This window comes from Glandiceps talaboti, chromosome 3 (assembly GCF_964340395.1).
Source record: "Glandiceps talaboti chromosome 3, keGlaTala1.1, whole genome shotgun sequence".
In the NCBI taxonomy this organism is placed as follows: Eukaryota; Metazoa; Hemichordata; class Enteropneusta; family Spengelidae; genus Glandiceps; species Glandiceps talaboti.
This window is the reverse complement of record NC_135551.1, coordinates 27,478,380-27,499,855: the sequence shown is the minus strand read 5'-3', so window position 1 is coordinate 27,499,855 and position 21,476 is coordinate 27,478,380. Positions and strand designations below refer to the sequence as shown.

At 35.0% G+C, this 21,476-nt stretch overlaps 1 protein-coding gene across 1 annotated transcript; it reads left to right on the top strand.

Moving 5' to 3' along the window:
• Positions 1-3,783: 3,783 nt before the first annotated feature.
• LOC144453935 (chloride intracellular channel protein 5-like) lies at positions 3,784-17,518 on the top strand. Its single transcript, XM_078145305.1, has 4 exons — positions 3,784-4,015; positions 12,564-12,862; positions 14,576-14,765; positions 14,989-17,518. The coding sequence occupies exons 1-4, from the start codon at positions 3,980-3,982 to the stop codon at positions 15,136-15,138; spliced, it is 675 nt and encodes a 224-aa protein (XP_078001431.1). The 5' UTR covers positions 3,784-3,979; the 3' UTR covers positions 15,139-17,518.
• The last annotated feature ends 3,958 nt before the right edge of the window (positions 17,519-21,476 follow it).

The following is a 21,476-nucleotide window of genomic DNA, read 5'->3' as shown; positions in this document are numbered from 1 at the left end:
TTATTGTTATTGTTATTGTTATATCATAAGAAAATGTTAACCTTTTATTGATATTTTAGAAACATCAAAACAAGTAGGATCAATTCGGCAAGTGTCTTTTATTTAGACTTTAAAATTGCAGATACAAACCTTTAGGCTAACATAACCACTCCATCGACCAATCGTCTTTGGCAGGTCAATATAAACACACATGTATATGTAGTTCAACATTCAACTAAACATTCCTGCATCCATTAAATCCCATTTTTTATCAATAAATCGTCTGTTTTCATCTGTTGATTTATACATTTATGATCTTCAATTTATGAGTACAAAACGACTGAAATCTATGACTAGGTTCCCACATAACGGGATTAACACTTTTGTTTTGAATTTAATGAATTTTAAAATGTGTGTTCTCAAAAATTGTTCTTTGTGTATGGTTATAAATATTAAACGCGATTTCTTTAACTAGTAGCTTTCCTTCATATTTTCCATGTAACTAAAGTATTTGTTTCCATGGCGACCTCTGGTGTGACGTTGCCTAGTCTAGGTTAAAGGTCAACGAATCAAATGATATGATACGAGTTGTCATGTTCTGTAATAACTCACAGTCCCTCTATGATGAGTAAATTTTGGGAATATATATTCAAGCACAGTCCCTCTGTCACTGTGATTGACAGTATACGAATATATATGACTATATATGCATGTATGTATGTATATATGTATGTATGTATGTATGTATGTATATATGTGTGTGTGTATGTATGTATGTATGTATGTATGTATGTATGTATGTATGTATATATGTGTGTGTATGTATGTATGTATGTATGTATGTAGGTATGTATGTATGTATGTAGGTATGTATGTATGTATGTGTGTGTGTGTGTGTGTATGTATGTATGTATGTATGTATGTATGTATGTATGTATGTATGTATGTATGTATGTATATATGTATGTATGTATGTAGGTATGTATGTATGTATGTATGTATGTATGTATGTATGTATGTATGTATGTATGTATGTATATATGTGTGTGTATGTATGTATGTATGTATGTATGTATGTATGTATGTATGTATGTATGTATGTATGTATGTATATATGTGTGTGTGTATGTATGTATGTAGGTATGTATGTAGGTATGTATGTATGTATGTAGGTATGTATGTATGTATGTGTGTGTGTGTGTATGTATGTATGTATGTATGTATGTATGTATGTATGTATGTATGTATGTATGTATGTATGTATGTATGTATGTATGTATGTATGTATGTATGTATGTATGTATGTATGTATATATATATGTATGTATGTATGTAGGTATGTATGTATGTATGTATGTATGTATGTATGTATGTATGTATATATGTGTGTGTGTATGTATGTATGTATGTATGTATGTAGGTATGTATGTATGTATGTAGGTATGTATGTATGTATGTATGTATGTATGTATGTATGTATGTATGTATGTATGTATGTATGTAGGTATGTATGTATGTATGTGTGTGTATGTATGTATGTATGTATGTATGTATGTATGTATGTATGTATGTATGTATGTATGTATGTATGTATGTATGTATGTATGTATATATGTATGTATGTATGTATGTATGTATGTATGTATGTATGTATGTATGTATGTAATATATGTATGTATGTATGTATGTATGTGTGTATGTATGTATGTATGTGTGTGTGTGTGTATGTATGTATGTATGTATGTATGTATGTATGTATGTGTGTGTATGTATGTATGTATGTATGTATGTATGTATGTATGTATGTATGTATGTATGTATGTATGTATGTATGTATGTAAATACCCTCCTTAAACGTCATATTAAAGTCAAAATTTTGCATTCCCCAGACCACTAAGTTCTCATGACAGTGACCTGACCAAGATCTGAGTTTCTTTGTTAGAATGCTGACAATGTATAACTTCTATAATTTATTTCAAATTACGCCATTGGTGGCGCTATTCTCCAACCACTGTTGGTTTATATACAATAAGTTGAATAACTTTATGTCATAAAGAAAGGCAGTCTTGTAGTACTAACTTGAAGACCTAGGATCTGCGCTTGGAAGGTCATTATCTAAGTTATAGCATAGAACATAGTCGTTGGTCTTTCTCCAACGTCAATGCATAGAAGTACATCGCACGTTGTCTGAAGTGCCGAAGGTTTTTGATCATCGCATTGATTGCATTCAGGATCAAGCAATGAATTGTCAACCGGGAACGTTTTGAAAGTGGCACAAGTTGAGTTTATAAAGCAGTGAAAAAAATATTTACATAAAACCTCGATTAAATTATTCTAGTAATAATGTTAATGTCGATACAAGCCTTCAAGGGCATTACAATGTTGATTGCATATATAGGTGGGATTTCCTCGACATTGTTACAAAAACAGATCGTTTATGAGTTATAATTTAATACCAGGTTTGAGTTCAGTCAGTTATAATTGTGAAGTGATGGTTAAGTATGTTTTAATACTGCAAGATTTTTTTGAATATTCCCCAAAAACTACGCCCCCCCAAAAAAAAACAACAACCCACAAACAAATAACTAAACAAACAAACAAACAAACAAACAAACAAACAAAACTCAGTTCTTTCACGTCTTCATATATGTATAGTTTTAGTTTGTTACCCAAAACATGATATGTCCTAAAGTTACATGTATGACATGCCAAGTTATTTGTTACTGAATGTTCTATGGATTCAGTATTTGTAAATACTGTTGTTGCGGATATTTAGAATAAAAACTGAATAAATGCAAGGGAAGTTTATTGATATCTATACAAATAATTATAAAGTACAGTTCCGTTTTTTCACTTATAGTTTCATAGTCATTGTATTTATTGTGAAGCTAACAAAACACATCGTCGTAAACCACAGCCTCTTTTACGGCACTGTCCGAGAGGTACCGTTATTTCGGAGTGTCGCGGAAGAAACAACAACTCTGATTTGCGAGAATGATCAAAACGCATCAAAACTTCTTCTTCGTCAATAGAGAAAGGATCCAAAATAGTGTATCTTTGTTTTGGTTGTGGAAACTATCTAAATCAAATCCGTCTTTTATCTAATTAATATAATTCTAATTAGAATATAGTTAGTGATAATGAAGGATTTCATGCTTCACTAAGTAAAATTATGACGGTAACTAAACAAAGTTGAAAATAGAGCCCCTAATTAAATCTAAGAAGAGTCCTTTCAATAAAGTCCATTCCTAACAGATGTTACATTAAAAAGCAACATTTGAGGCCGTCACTCGAATTTCATTTTTACAATCTTGGACTGATTCAATAAATAATATGTTTAAATTTGTTGGCAACTGATTAAACGTAAAAACTAGTTTGTCAGTTCAAATTGTAGACAGGTCCCCGCGGCCACGTCTTTTGATATCATTGGAGTGGTGACGTAAGCGTCATGAAAACAATGATATGGTATGCGACTCGACAATCGATTGGAACTCTTGCACATTTTTGTCAGGTGATATGCTCATTATTCGAGTATAAACAATAGTGTTGAGTCATTGTTAGTAGGGAGTTTCCGTCAATCCATATACATTACTCATACTGGTACGTGTACACTCGTAGTAAACTCTTATTGACGAAAAAAACATGTAATATGCTTTTTTTTTCTTGGTGAATATTTCGTCCGAAAGATCTTGTAAATTCGGATGTCAATTAATTCCCATAGGTGTATATCAATATTTACATTGCCGTTTCTAAAGGAACAGATCTTAATTTGAGGAAATATAATTCCTGATATCGGCAAAACGTTGTTGGGTGTCCCATCGCCGACCCCTTCCGCCATTTTGCGATAAGTGAAAGGAATTATTCATTAGATAGGTGTGTATGAAAACGAGGCTGAATGGCTAGATGAAGTGATGCGCTTGGTTGCTTTACCAGAATAACCCGTATACACGCTACATACACATAGAGGGTTTCTAGGAGATTGTGCGAAAATTGAAGAACTATGTCGGACCAAGGAGATATCGAGTTATTCGTGAAGGTTGGTAGAATATTTCTGTTACATTTAAAGTCGACAAATAGCACACAACAAGACCGCTATGTCTGTTTATGGGGGTGTTAATTCATCGTAGCTTTACCTGTGCCAGACATGTTCACGTGAACTGTTGCAGCTATTCACGTACAGCGGGCCCCTGACAAAAAATGGCTTCGCCGTTCGTCAGAGGAGAAATATGTAGTCGTGAATAACACAAGTCGTGAGGCATAAACACTGTATTTGAAATAGAACGCATTGAACACCATGCGAAGTAATATACCGATATATTCAAGTCTAATCGTGGCCGCACCCATTGAATAGGTCCTGTATTCATCGATGCGTTTTGAATGGCATGGCTCACTGTTCCTTTTATAGACATGGGGACATTAATTTTCACTTGCCACCTTGAATACCTGCATACTTTAACGGCTTGGCCTAATTTAAGTATCACAAGACGTGGATCAGTTCATTGTGTATTACACCAATGTGATAAGTAATTGATTGGAATAAAAACGTTATAAGATATATAACTAACGGATCCGTCAACTCTCTAATGTTTAAATTTAAGTTTTCCATAAGAACGACTACCGGTCTTACGCGACCTACCATCGCTATCAATTTCAGTTTGCCTCGCGTCTATTGTAAACTGACCTGATGGCCGATCACAACCATGTGGCGCTGTTACATCATTGTAGATATAAACGTGTCTATCCTTATCCTCCGATCGTAGGGTTCTGCTACAAATCAGGGGTTCATCCTTGGGTTATAATTTAATTAATTTAATTGATATAAAAATTAGAAGCTACTTCAGAATATGTAGCAAACGGAGACCTCGGAGACATCATTAAGGCGATGGTGTTAATGGGTTTTGCGGTCAGACGTGGCGATTATTTTGTTGTTTATGTGGGATCCATCGTGTACGAAAATAACATAATGTGTATGTCGCCATTTTGCGAATCCGTAATGAGCAACTAGGTACGTATCTGCATATATAAATGTTCTGTTACGTGATATTCTTGCACCTATAACGTGCGCCATAGCTATGACTTGTATAAAAAGATATTCTGACAGTTTGACACATAATTACAGGTCAGGGCATATGTCTCGGTGGTGTACAGACAACAAAAGATATATCGATGTAGTCACTGTTGTACTATTTACACTGTTACATTGTAATTGCAATGTTTGACTCTCAGCTTGTATGAAAATAACTGTTTGACCTTTGTGTACAGTTTTCTCACTTTCGTATCGTTATATCTGACCCTGAACAATTGATTGAAATTAATGAAAGGGCAGACAATCAAGAAGAGCATAATGTTGTTTCGTCAACAACTACAGTTCAAATCACCGTCTCTGGAATTTCTACTTGATGAAACAGGTAAAATAAGGGGCGTTGAAAGGTCACGCCGTTCAATAGCTCTCAGTGCGCATGCCTCGAAAGTGAACGAATATTGACGTGACTTGACGCACCTTGACCCGAAGTATTTCCTTTCACACATACCTCTCGGTATTTTACGGTCGCGTTGTTTTTGTAAAAAGAACGTTAAGAATATCCAATAATGTGCCAGCGTCCATTTTCCATTTAGGTGTGTCCAAAAATAAAGGAACAAACGTTACTTACTCCCGATGGCAACTTTCCCTCGTAAGTGACAAATATGTTATAAGTTCGATCGCTTACTAAAAACAAATTACACTAAAGTCCAATTCGGATTTGTTTTAAAATTCAGGTGTAAAAATAATTGTCTGGTACTAGTCGATCAATTCCAGAGATCTATTTAAAAAATGGCCCAGAACAGAAGTACACATGAAATGCAATGACTCGATCCGCTGATAAGATAACTTGTCAGTAATGCAAGAATTGAAACCCTGGTCTTACTCTCTACTCGACTAGCCTTTATGGAAGGCCACAGTGTATCATGAATAAACATTGCACACCAGGGGTTTAGCCACAGATTCCAGACATCCAAAGAATGAAATTATTGGCTTTTAACGTTTTTACATTTTCTGCACAACTATTCAAAAAGTATGTTGGTACATGTTATATGTCACATCTCTGACAACCAACACTTGACAGACGTTACATATGAAAATCTATAGAACCCACTGTGTTAATTATAAAGGTCATACACCCTCTCAATGTAATATGTACTTATGTTACGTACGTAACTAATTACGCTGTCTGCCAGGCTTTTTTCAGATGAATTTTATGCCTAATTAGTTTTTATACTGTAGAGTGTATAAAAGGATATTGTCTTATGTTCGTTGTCTTTAATTCGATAAAATGACTATCAGTTGTATTTGGTGTGCATCATTATTGTCATCTTGATTGAGAAGATTTCTCTTTCATTGCGTGTATGTATGAATGTATGTATGTATGTATGTATGTATGTATGTATGTATGTATGTATGTATGTATGTATGTATGTATGTATGTATGTATGTATGTATGTATGTATGTATGTATGTATGTATTGGACTTTAGTGTAATTTGTTTTTAGTATGTATGTATGTATGTATGTATGTATGTATGTATGTATGTATGTATGTATGTATGTATGTACACACACACAATTGCAGTACAAATACAAATACAAACGCGAACACACAACCACTGGGCTAAAAGTCGGCTGAAGCTAAACAATGACAATCCTTATCACTATAACCTTACTTTGTCGTAAATAAATCAACGCACTACTTGTTTATGTCATTCACCTTAAAATATGTCACGCAGCTGGAAACTCCCGAGAGAATCAGAGGTCGAAGGTCAAATAGTTCTACTATTCTAGAAGAAAATGTCCAGGTACGATAACATTAATGAATGAGACATTGCCGAGGATAACAAACTCTAGGTTGTGACCAGGATAACGCACAGTGTCGTCAGAACCACAAAGTGTAAATGAAACACACAAAAACAAACAAACACACGCGAGCGCACACACACGCACACAAAACCTATGTCATTATATATACATGTATTTCTATTTCGTGACATCAATTGTATATCACGTGACATCCATTGTATATCACGTGTGCCCATTTCAGCTGGTAGTCTTATTTTTTTGTAATTGGTTTCGTGACAGTCGATAACAAACGGGTGAACGAAGAGAAAACCACATTTCTCCGATTCACTCTTTCTCTCCTCCAATCGCCCCCGTCCTTCCCCCCTCCCCTGGTCGATTGCACTTTCTTACTGATCAATTCTCTCATTTTTAAAAAATAAATAAATGATTTTTTACGAAATGTTGTATTTTTGGCAAATCTCCTTAACCCATGTCTTTAGTTGAAAACGATGCTATATTCACACGGTCAAAGCCATGCCGCCTTCGATAAGGTGTACATGACTTTTCACACCTTGCAAGACTTCGTGCACGTATTGATGACGTCGAGGTTGATGTGCATGACGTCACTCGCCTAACAAGTGCAAACGGGGCTTCCAGCACGTACAGATGACATCGACCGACTTCGATGCTGACGACTTGTAAGAACATAAGTAAATTAACCCAGAATAATTGCAACTTGTTGATCCCTATACGGTTCACCTCATCAGAACAATGGTGTCAACGTAACTTGTATAAAGGATTTATTTCAAAAGATATGGCGTCCAACTGTTCCAGTGTGTGGTGTGGTTTGGCTTAATCGTACTACTGGCCTAGCTACTTGTAATTTCCAAACGAAACGCATTGTTAATAGAAAACCATGACAGTCACACAGTGTATTAACGAAAGACACTCATATTAACGGACATTGCAGACCAATAGAACACTGCACGGCGCGGTGTACCTTCGACACAATTCTTTCAACTATCGACAGCCGCCCTGACTTGTTTGTATATATACCTTAAATTTGAATATTATTTTAGTTGATGAAACAGAATTAAAGTATAGATAGATAGATAGATAGATAGATAGATAGATAGATAGATAGATAGATAGATAGATAGATAGATAGATAGATAGATAGATAGATAGATAGAAGTACAGATTTGTTGTAAACAATCTGTCCAACATATAAAATTTTACTATAGACCACGGAGCCCCGTGGTCTATTGTTTACATCCACTCCAATGTATGAACCATGATGCAAGGACCATATATAGACCGTGGTATTGTCTGTTGTTTTGATGTCCCATGATAACAAGTTATAATAATGATATTATTAAAGTTATTATTTACATGTCGACGTGAATTCACATCGAGTGTTGAATCCTTGCCGCCGCCTCTTATTCATCTTTAATATTGTACTTTAATATCGTGTTGCACACTACAGGTATCTATCACACCACATGAAAAGGACGGTTTATTCCACAGACTCCTGGAAGTGTTTTCTATAGCTTCCATTCATGTATATAGTTAGGAAACACGCAGGCACTATATTTCCTGCAGCCATAACATATTGTCAATATATCTGGTCATTCGATAGCAATTAGTAATGGTCGGACGTATGTGTTTTGCAACATAGCCCAAGGGAATCCTGTATAAAATTGTAATTCCGTGCAAGTTTTGTTTGCGGCTGGATATGATATCAGACGTATTTATTTGTATGTGTTTTGAATACCATGAAGAATTCTAGATTCTATACAATTCCCGCCAAGACACGGCATTTTGACTACTGCGTCGTATGTAATTTGTATACACTGTAAATCATTTTGTATACCCATGATATCAGTATGCGGTAATTTTCAGATAGCAACCCTAGATATCTAACATGTTTTCGAAAGCACATTTATCTAGGCACTTCCTGACCAAAACTTAGACAACGAATTGAAATTTTCTCCCTTTTCGGTGTTTTTTCACATATAGATTTTCGAGTTAGTTGTTGTGAATGTCACTAATAACCGTTTTATCTTTAGAAAATTGTGTAAAAGAGGCCATATTAAACATTAATGTTGAACAATCGGACGAAATTACGTTATATTTTATTGTGTCTGATAATACAGAGTTGCACGACCATCTTCTTCTGATTGACCTTGTAATCCTCCCCGTCTACTTTTCATCCCAGGTTGCGACTTTGTGTCCATAAAACATATATTTGATATATGTATCAATTAACTTTTTACACGTACGTATTTCATGTACTCTGGATAAATATATTCTGATACAGGATGTGAATTATGCGAACCTGAATAGACTGTTTGTTTGAAATGGTCGGTTTACTGATTCCTAATTCTCTGAAATGATGTAGAAATATGAGATTGCAGCGAAACCAGCTGTATTCGTTGCATGTGTTCACTTCGCTCCAGACTTCCTGACTGTTGACGTGGCTGCTATTATATACACTAATAGAATCCCTACCAACCACTTCAAGTGTATTACTAGTATATAGTTGTCAGCCTTGAGACACACTTGTACGCATTCTGGCACTTCCATCATATACTCAAGTTGAAGACTTTCACCATCTAGTTGAAGTGCACGATGGCGAGTGGTGTGAAAGTGTCCTCCGTCTCTTCCTAATGCTATGCTATGATGATAGTATAATATCAGTAACCAGCCAAAAACAACAAGAAGGCGCAAATGTTGTAATTCTATAGGATTGTGTCACCGACGTTTTAAATATTATGTGGAGGCGAAATATTACTTGACTAGGTCAACAGCTACTTGTGAAGACCAAAAGTTGATTTTATCAATGTATTCTTCTAGTATTATTTCAAAAAAATTACATCGACTTGTCTTGTGTGTAGGTGCAAATCTATACGTCATGTGCAACACAAAATTACAAGTGTTTATCCATCGCTTCCAGCAATAAATGGCACACATCACGTATTCTGCAGTAGTTAAGTCTACTCTATCTACCAAGTTGTCTACAGCTCAGACAACAATTCCTAACGTGTTCTGAGCCTTCAGCCATGCGGACATTGACTAGACGGTTAGCCCAGAGATTTGTTGATTTTCCAATCTTACACTGTTTTGAATGTTTGAAATTACCACCACAGCCCTGCTAAAAACTAAGTGGGTCTTATATTGACGGAGGCACAAAATAGATATCTGTGCTTCAAAAAGCATAATTCCTGACGTTGATGTATGTATCGCTAGATTAGATTAGAATTCAAACGAAGAATCTCTGGGCTACTATACTGTTGGCTGGATACCTACATGTAGAAATATATACGGCGTACAGGAAGTGTTGCAAAATGACAACAAACAAATGAATAATTGATCAAGGGATGAAGTCAACCATCCATAACAAATAATTTCTAACGCTTGTCTAATCTATTTCCATTACCTATGATGAATAGCTAAATTGTTTTCATGGCCGGAAACCAAACACCAGGAAATTTGCATTCAATTAAAATTACTTCTTTGATTCAACGTGTTTTTCTCCTCATAGATTTTCCATAAAATTGAGTCATTAGATTTCTATATTTTATTACCTATAAGTAAATGTTAAGTTGATATAGTCTCGAAAATCAATTATGAACCATGGTATCAAAATATGATTTTTGGGATACGACGAAATTTTGGAGGTATCAATACATTTGAAAATACTGCAATCTCCCAGGCAATCCCTGTCCATATTAAACTACCTCTAGCACACCTTATAGAGACCCAGGTTTGTTTCTAAATCATTTCTAATGTATAATACTTCCGTCGAAAATGGGGCCTCGGTTTAACCGATATAAAGACTGGTAAATTCTGACTTTTGAGCTTGCAAACGAAACCCCACTGGAAACCAGTCTTTGACTTCGTGGGTTATCCAAGTAATTCAACGATTTGTACCATCTTTATTTGTATATCTGTGCTGTTGATCGTGTTGTTTTACTAAAATAAACTAACTAACTAACTAACTAACTAACTAACTAACTAACTAACTAACTAATTGACAAATGAAATACCCACCACTACAGTCAGTGAGGCTATAATGATTAGTGTATAGTGACTGGTGACGCTACTATCACTGTATCCGAATATTCATAAATACCTAAATAACGCATATGTTTTATACTAGGAACATCACTAAATCGAATCTTAGCCTACATTAAAGTGACTGTGTGACTGCCCTAAATGTGCCCCAATCTTATCATAATGAAACCTATCGCCGCTAGGGTTCTTCACTTTATTTTCATCGGAGACCGTCGACGTCCAGTTGCTTTTACGAACAGATTAATTATGATTATAATAAATAACAAACCAGATTTTATAGGAAAGAGATAAGTTAAACGTGGACTTGAATATGGATACTTGTTGAGACATATCAGGCCCTGGGGGTAGAACAGATATGGTGGCATATTTATGTGCAATGTTTACTATTATGAGATTACAAATAATGACATTAAGAACAGGTTACCGTCGTCATCAAGTTTTGAAGCAACGATTCTCGGTGTGCACAGATACGATCTCAAGTCAGAATATTTTCGTATTTCTCTCACGTATCGTTGATGTTTGTACAATTACTCAAAGCCATTGTCAGTAGCTGTAACTATCAGAAAGTATTCAATTGTTTGTTTGATTGATTGTAATCAATCAATACTTCAGTGAAAAAACCACGTCAAGCTTTTCAAAAGATTGCTGACATTATAACGATGTAATACCTTTATAATACATATGGTATGTCAAATACCTTACAGGTATCGAATGTCTCGTACACACAAACACGCACGTATTATATGATTGATTATGTTATTATTAACCTATAAACATTAACGGACTGTATATATATGTATATATATATATATATATATATATATATATATATATATATATATATATATATATATATATATATATATATATATATATATATATATATATATATATCATAAAGTGTTTCTGGCCAAGACGTTTCGCTTTCGTTTTCGGATACAAGCGATAATTAATATGATGGATTTGGTCTACTGAGGCAACTCAGCAAAGCCTGAGCAAAACGTCTTGGCCAGAAACACTTTATTACTGTTTTAGTGTGTTTATGTATGTATGTATGTATGCATGTATGCATGTATGTATGTATGTATGTATGTATGTATGTATGTATGTATGTATGTGTATGTGTGTATGTATGTGTGTGTGTGTGTGTGTGTGTGTGTGTGTGTGTGTGTGTGTGTCCAAAACAGGAAGAGCTTCACATGTAACCTGTTGAACTGTGAAAGTAGGTCACTAAACAATTAAAGTAATATTATAACAATGATAATTTTATAGACATAGTCACAGCTCGTTTTGATCGTATCTACCATAGCTTGGTGTCCGCTATGCTTGACATGACATATCCTGAAATGGACATGACTTGTACTAAGATTAGGGTTTATGTTTCAAATACGTCACATGTATGACTTTAAAATTAGAGCGGGAAACCTTACTCCTGAATAAGGGGATATCCAATACTTGTTGATTTTAAGAATGTATCTTGTATAGTAGACAAGAAGCGGGTATAGAGACCAGGGTATGCCGACTTGTCTTTTAGATAGAATTATACACCTGATGAGGAGCCGGTCTGGACACGTAGTGGAATAAAGAAGTTTCGATAAATGTCTGGGATGATGTCTGGGCTTTCCTGTTCTTGTTTAGTAGACATCGGGGTTTATTATATTCACAATCGCAACGTATTCTTTTGTTTTTATTCCCAGGCTGGCACAGATGGTAAAAGTCTGGGAGACTGTCCGTTTTCACACCGTATCCAGATGATCCTGTATCTCAAAGGTTTAAAATACAAGCTCATTCCAGTCAATATGAAAATCAAACCACGTGACTTTTTAGACATCAGCCCGGCTGGAAAGGTTCCTGTTTTAACACACGACGACGGACGAATGGACGACTCTACGGCGATAGCGGAATATTTGGAGACGACGTTTCCCGAACCAAAATTAAGAGCAGACAACCCCGCAGCAGATAACGCCGGCGACAGATTGTTCCATAAATTTGCAGCGTAAGTAAAACATTGAACCAATTTATGTTGATAATTTTTATTTATTCTTTTATGTTCCTAAAAAAATTGTGTGGTTCCGATTACGCTCAATTTTCGAATAGGTGGGATAGGTAGATTTTTTTAAAATTTAATTTTCTTTTTCGTTTGATGTGCGAGTGTCTCGTTCAGGTAGTTATGTTTTCAGTTGTTTTCCATATGGTCTCTGTGTTATTGGTTTCTTCTCATCAGATGTACAGCCATTACAGATTGGAAGAACAGTTTTTATATTATCTTTTAAGTTATTGTCAATTTCCGCATCTACTATTTCCCAAGACTTCAGAATTTTATTATATTTTTACTCTAATACGTAAAAAAAAAAAGTTTAGGGTCGGCAGTGAAAAACTAGGTGAGGTCGAGTAACCGGGCGGAACCAAACTATTTTTTAGGCCTTTAACATAGGTATTCTATTAGTACTTTTTATTAATCCAAGTAGTTACTTGATCGGCTAGAAAAAAATGTACTACATCTTTCTCGAAGACATTTGAAATTAATAGATAAGATTCAACAATTTCTTCAAAATAGAAATAACAAATTGTAAGGAAGTGCACTGCTATGGTCGCTCCGAAGAACGGTTAATGAAGACAGTGTATTTTAACAATTATAGTGAATTCAAAATAAGAAAATGAAATGAATGAATGGAAAACAAGTTTTCGAACCCCATTAGCAACTATTAGATGACTACCACATAATAAGTGACGTTATGAATGTACATTGTGCTTCAGTGGAAACTGATTGACTAATCGATACTGGATTTGTACTCTGGAAAAAATTTTTTAAATAGCTCTTGTCTCTCGCACCCATCCAATTATGTCTTTTTCATGCAGTGTGTCGGATTGGGTTAAACATTATGAAAGTGATAAAAAACGTAAAAAGTACACTTACTTTTCTTCAACAGTAGTTTTAGTGAAGTAGGCATCTCGGAAATGAACATGTTGATCTGTTATTGTTATGTTTGTTCAAGAAAACGCAAACCTATTCACAGATAAAATCCAGAAATAGAAAGTAGGGTTCATTCTAGAAATTTTTGAACTAGAAATGAAAATAACACCAGAATTAACCCAAATATTGTATGAACGCTATGGGAAAATAAAGTATAAGTTGTCAATTTCCTTGAAAAGCTTCATAATGGCATTTTTTTTGGAGATTTTACGAGCTGCGACTTTCAGGGAGGTTTGTCCCCGTGTTACACTCTACCTTATCATAACTTGCAATCTAGATCTCTAAAAATGTTTCACGGTTACTTCTTCCCAGATGTCCTTACCATCGGTATTAACAGGGAAGGTAAATCGCCTTCCTATTTTTCTTTAGTGGATCACGCTCTGCCCTAAAAATAGTGAATGTATGAAAAGCTTTTCTCAGGTGGAATCAGAACTAATGCAATATTCTTTGTCGTGTATATCTTACGTATATGTACGTTCTTGCGAATCAACGTGTTTTTTTAAAGTGCGGACGTAGTGGATGGGACCGGAGTAGTATTGCCGTAAAAGGATATGGAAAGTTTACGACTATGCTATAGGTTGGGGTAGCGTTGCTTTAAAAGGGTGTAGAGCTAACGACGATACTGTAGAATGAGGAAAGGTTGCTCTGAAGTCTATTAGTACCACCATGTTGGTACTACGGTATAGGCCTACTAGACATCTAAAATATAAATGTATTGATGTTTTCCGTTTGCAGAGTATTGAAGAACAGAGATCCATCAGCAGACCCTCAACTCAAGAATGCCTTGCTTGCTGAACTTAGGAAACTGAATAATTTCTTGACCAACTCTCCAGGAACGTTTCTTGACGGCGATACACTCAAGCTCCCTGATTGCAACCTCCTACCAAAATTATACCATCTGAAAGTGGCTGCACAACATTTTAAGGTGGGTTATTCGACTTAAAAATCTCCCCATTGTGTGTTTTGTCACAGGAATAAATGTGCTTAGGTGAAAGGTGGATACGTCATATTAAAATATTAGTTTTCCACTATATCTGATATCACTTTCGTATCACCGGCAAACGTCACAAGCGGACAAATTGTGTGAACTCCAAGAATTGACAGGCCCACTCTTAACTGTATTTATATGTGTTTTTCGTCTGCGACAGGATTTTGAAATACCGGATGACATGGAAGTCCTGAAGAAATATATGGACACAGCATTTCAAAATGAAGTGTTTATAGCTACCAAGTACCCAGAGTCAGAAATCAACAACGGATGGGCAGATCACCTCGGCCTTCCTTTGAAGCGACGCTAGTTGGCGCACTTCAAAATATTAGCAAGTTCAAATTTTCGCACCTGTGTACAATTAAAGAAGAACTCGAGAGGTAGATATCCAAAGAAAATGAAACATGGGTATTCTTAAACTAAGGGTACAAAAACTGATTTTGTTTTTAAGTTTTATTTCATTTAACTCTCGACTTATGATATCCAAAAAATTCCTGGGAGACACAATAACCTTCATTTGCGAAAGATCAACGTACAAATCTATATCATGAAATTTTAGGGAATTATACAATATTGTAGAACGTTAATACACAAAATAGACACTGTAAGACTTGGACAATCATATTATGGTTTTTACTTTTTTGGAATAAACCAAACCGCCGCTTTAATGACCATTATGCTAAAGCCTACTACAAGAATTGTTTTAAATGCTTATAATTATGAATATTGAAATCTATATTCATAAAATGGAAATAATCAAAAAAATAAAGAACAATTACAAATATTGAGATAGTAGTAAAACAGAAAATAAGGAAATAGTTGCTTTATTGGCCAAGATTATATATATATATTAGTGTTGTTACCGTTTATTTTAACCTTAGTCTTCAAGTATTATATCCAGTGAGGTAAGGGAGAAAGCAAGAATTGAACTCCACTTGATTACCAAAATATTATGTCTGTGATTATTTCTGTTTCATTTCATGTCGGATAAAAGTTTTATCTGGAATAAATGTCAAAAGTGTGCATCGTAATTCTGGAACATCCCAGGGAATTCAGTCATCCCGCCGCTGAGACATAATACGCATGCGTATGTAAATGTGCAATCGTGCAATCTCAAACACGGCAAAAGCAACTCATAGAGAAATTGAATTAGGCATTTGTATCTGTCACAAATGGAATTCATTTCGCATTTCCCCAGTATAGACATGTTTAAGATAGACCATATATATACAATACATAGGTTATAGTAAATTTAGCTTTTTGTTAAAATGCGACGGTAATATCAAATACTTTTGTTTTCTTGTTATGCATCTAAGAAAGGAAAATTGTAAAATTTTACGTTATATTCATATAAGTTTTAAATAACTTTTCATCGTTTCATTGTAAATTGTATCAGTTTCTATGGCAACAAATCCAAAGATGATGTCGACAAATAAATTTCTACTTATTTACGAACTCGCTTTGGAATCACAAATTATTAAAGTTCTTGAATTGTTTCCCAAAATTAAAGATTCAGTCGAGCAAAGCAGTCAATTGTTTCGAAATAAAATTAACCAAAGTTGTACTTTGAGATTTCTAGATTTTTTCTGAACATCTTTAAAGTAACATTTTCTTCGAAATTGTAACCATAGTAACCACCCCTTCTCTCTTTGTATATTTATATGACCTCAACGCTACCGCACAATAGACATAGTGTATGATTGAGATTTTACTTTGGAATATATACTGCAACGCTTCGTAGGATTACCAGTACTTCAAAACAACGTTACTACACAACAAAAGTGTAGAAATGATTAATAAAAAATAGCACCATTTCTCTTTCATTTTGTAATTTTGGTTTTGGTATCGCGTATTCAAATCCAATGAACGATAAAGTCGTTAATTTATCATCCGCACTAAATCCAATAAGTACTCTGGATGAAACATAAAAAAGTGTAAACATGGAATATTCTACAAGACGTACCATTTCAAGGCATTTGTATTTTCGCGAAATTACCTGTATTTAACGTCTGCCTCCTGTTTTGTTTCTAGCCTGACTTCCGACTCTGAAAAGTCAAATTCCTACGTACTATCCTATGCTATGTTTACCGGCCAGTCATTCCAAACGTTGATTTTCCAACAGCAATTAACTGTAGGTTATGTTGTAGATTAATATTTTATGTCTTTCCTTGAACCAAGAATAGGGTATAATTTTATTCATCGTTGTTAAAGTACAAATTGATGTTTCTGTATCAAGTTGAGCACGCTGGACCGGACATTGTAAGTAGAGGCTGGATTACTTTGACTATCGTGAGCTTTATTTTCTATGTAAACGTTGCAGTGTAAATCGATTCTCTAGGTGATATCAACATTCTATGTATAGTGATATTGAATGTTTGTTTTGTACGTCATACTCAAAAACTAATGAAATGTTTAAAATTTCAAATAAACATAAATTTCAACATCACCCTGATATGTTTGTTTGTAATTCATTGCTCAAGTGTGTTCATGACCAACTTTCAGGGGAATAACGTTCAATATATTGACATTTTTTATTTAACAAAAGTAAAAGTAATTACAGACTGGAGATGATTTCAGCTGCGTAATATTTTATCGAGTTTGATCACTTGACCAGGAGAGACCATCCTAAACTAAACAGCAACTATTCTAAATCTTGTGCCTTTTACTAGATAGAGACTATCGTGACTTTGGTTGACCTACTTTCGAATTTGTATCGCGTTCGTTAATAAAGAGAAAAACTATCACCCGTCTTCATCAGGATCGATTGGATTATTTATTATACTAGTTAAGACAGTCTCATACATGATTGTCTATAGACTAATTGGTCGGTTAAGATTACCACTGTCTAGTAACTTTTGATACATGTCTTTATGGTATATTGAATATTGTACGCCCTCCGACTTTTAAATGCAAGGCTGCAAATAAGACTCGTACATCAAATCTGAACAAATGTAAGTTAAAACCAGTCAGATAATATTTCAACAGATAACAGACATCCAAAGATGTAAAGGTGGATGTGCGATGCAGACAGACAGACAGACAGACAGACAGACAGACAGACAGACAGACAGACAGACAGACAGACAGACACACACACACAGACAGACAGACAGACAGACAGACAGACAGACAGACAGACAGACAGACAGACAGACGTGGTCGCTCTATTTTTCATCAAATTACATGTAAAGCTCAGTTCGAGTAACAACTCACAAATATTAGAGATTTTTTCTTTTAAATTTTTATTTGTCCTGACATATTTCAAATAGACATATTTTCATTATATGTGTGTGTCTGTTTGCTGGTATATATATATATATATATATATATATATATATATATATATATATATATATATATATATATACACATAGACTTAGACATAGACATAGACATAGACATACACATACACATACACATACACATACACATACACATACATGGAGGAGAGAATTGGCTATCACAAAAATACGAAGAACAATAATTATTCGCAGACCGTATTCTTCAATTCATTCTAGATATTTGAATTTAATTCCCTAAAGTTACTACAGAATTGGACAGTTCCGTATCAATTAACTTGTTGATCTTTAATCTGGGCATGTCATACAACATCGACACACCAGAAGTTGTCATGGAAACAACTAATACAGATATATGGAAAAGATGAAAGAATGAGACAAGTTAAATTGCATTTCCCGACTCTTTCTGCAGCGTTTGTCCTCGTTATGTTCAACTCGTCCCCTGCCCTCTTAATATCAATATTCATTAGTTAAATTTATATAAGTAGCTAGGGAGTCTTTTTGATTGACCCCCACATACAGTTGTATTAACCTCTAGGACTTTTTGAATCAGTTCATGCACGTGTGAGGAAAAAACTGTAGCCGAGCTGTGTTCCATCTCTTAACCAATTTCAAGGTGCTTCAATATCAAAGATGTCAAACTCATTGGAACTATATGTCAAGGTAGGATAATCAAATATGTTTGTGTACAGTTTGAAGGGAATTAAGAAGTACTGTAATAAACACCTGTTACCTTGGTATGTTCTATTGGCACGTCAAGGAGATTGTGAACATACCTGCGAGTTAACTACATATGTTGTTATCTGAGCCACACTAAACGTCCTAATACAGGGAGTATCTCTTCAAAAATACTAAAAGCCTTTGTCAAGGAGCCTTTGAGAATACAAGTTTCATGAATCGTACTGTAAACATAATAATATCGTCATGTTTTAACGTATGGTGCGTTGAAATCAAATTGAGCTGCGGTTACCTGTGATCCTACAAGTGGACCACGCCCGATGCGATTACATCGATATACGTGCACGATACAACTATATATATGTCGACATTATTTAACCCCACTCTATCAATTCTGAAAAACTGAATACAATATCTATCTTTTTTTTATTAAATATCTTAAAATCGAAGTAGCTTATGTACATGGTAATAAAATCTGGACTTCATGTTGACACAATCGTTACTAATAATTCACAGTCTGGAGTGTATTTACATTGTGGATTTAGATTGCATATCAACTAAGAATCACTTTAGGAAGGATAACAAGTCAGAATGTTGTGGAGGATATGTTTTTAGTCTACCCTTGAACTTCTAAGGGGTGGCGTACCGGGAATGGCGTACCGTTTACGGACTGTCCCCATTTGCGTCCCTCGTATATCACCATGATAACCACAATGCATGTTGGGATACTTGGCTCGATATCGTCTGTTAATATTCGAACTCAAATTATTTCGTTTGGTGATAAGTAGGGATTGTAAACCACAATAACAAGGCACTGCACTGCCATATATGGTATCAAGCCGTCCGCTACCGACTTTGCCGTCAACGCGACATGGCAACCGTAGTTACTCTGGAACCTTGATTCTATGCAATTAAAGTTTTAAAGTACTGCTAAACCCATTTTGTATGGTACAATGTCTGAATACTGTGCCCTGCGAAAAAAAAGACCGTTAGCTTTAGTATTAACATCTATAACGGTGTTATGTCTCAATATCCGATCGATTTTGACTGGTATGGTTTCTTTATCCATTGAAGTTTGTAAAAGTCGCTATTTTATTTCTAATTTACGGTGAATTTCGAACGTCTTTGTATTCAAACATCAAACATAGTGTTCATATTAATCTGTGACCACCCGTGTAGTAGCTTGGAATGCTGAATCAAAAATATAAAACCCCAATCCGCATGGATTCCAGGCTACCCGTGTAGACACACCAATCATAGTTCATGAAATATCGTTGAAATGTAATAAATTACATCAGAGAATGATCGGGGCATGGTGTATGAATACATTGAACTCCAAATATAAACACTATATTTTATCTACAGCATGTTAAAACATCAACACTGCAGTCTGCCGATAGTATTGAATCAAAGATTCAATCGTTCGTATAGTTGAAATAAATAAAGACAGGATTGCTGTATTTCAGCAAATCTTTTATTATTTGCACGTATTTCCGACAAGTCTGACGGAAACAATGTAATTGATAGTTTCACATACAATGTCAGCTCAGTGACACGTCAGAAGTGTTCATTTCGAGTAGTTGAGCAGCTTGCTTGCAAAATAACAAAAAACTCGCGTTGATATCAAGGTGCATTGAACAGCTTTCGCCACTCAAGGAGACCTCATAAAATTTTGAAACTCTTTCAGCTTGAATCCACTTTGATTTTAGTTTAACCCAAGTTGGTTGGTTTATATTACAAACTGTCAAATTGACATTTAAAATATACAGCCTGCAATCTCTCAATTGCTGTGTGTTATCGCTGCTCTACTCCTAACGTTGAAAATATCTTGGAATGATACATATGTATTAGGCCACACACAGGAGGCAGCGCGGCTGTGCCTCTCCCCTTTCCAGGGTATCCATCACATTTGTAAATGGTTACTATACACTCTACTAAAACCCTGCTAAAACCTATAGTATTTCATTAACCAGGAACACACTAACTGACAACAGTTCTGACAGAATGCATGGATACCAAGCCATTTCCATTGTCATTTCTGTGCTTGAGTTCAGACATGACGTTGTTTATAATTGTTGCCAAATACCTAGTTTAATATATAGAAATGAATATCTTTGATTGCAATACATAGTTCACATGGGTGTCAAGACAATAGGTATTATCTCGTATTATATGTTTCATGACGCTCATAATTATGCATGACCTATTGTTATCTTAGGACGCTCATCTAGTATGCCTGACCACAGATAAGCATAGACCCTCCACGAGATAAGTAATGTGTTACTTATCTGTGGCCTGACGTATTATAATTTCGTTAATGTAGCGATCAAAGCGTCCGATCAAACGCGATTTGAGTCTTGGAACTGTGAGCTACTCTCTCACCTGGTTCTACCATTGAGTGAGGCCGTGAAGCCAAACTCCTGGCTATCATGAAATAAAGTATTCCAGTTTTACTCCATACATCGTCTTGTGTAAAGTTTATCTTTTACTACACATATTTGCTGATTCTTACTTATATAGTTATGACATCATAATAAAACCCAAAACTACCATTCAACGTCAAATTCAGTTCATATAGTTACTTTGTAAACTTTCCTTAATTGTCAAATGTTTACTCGTTAGAAATTAAAAGAAAATAATGAGAAGTCGTCGACGTGTTTACGACCATCTT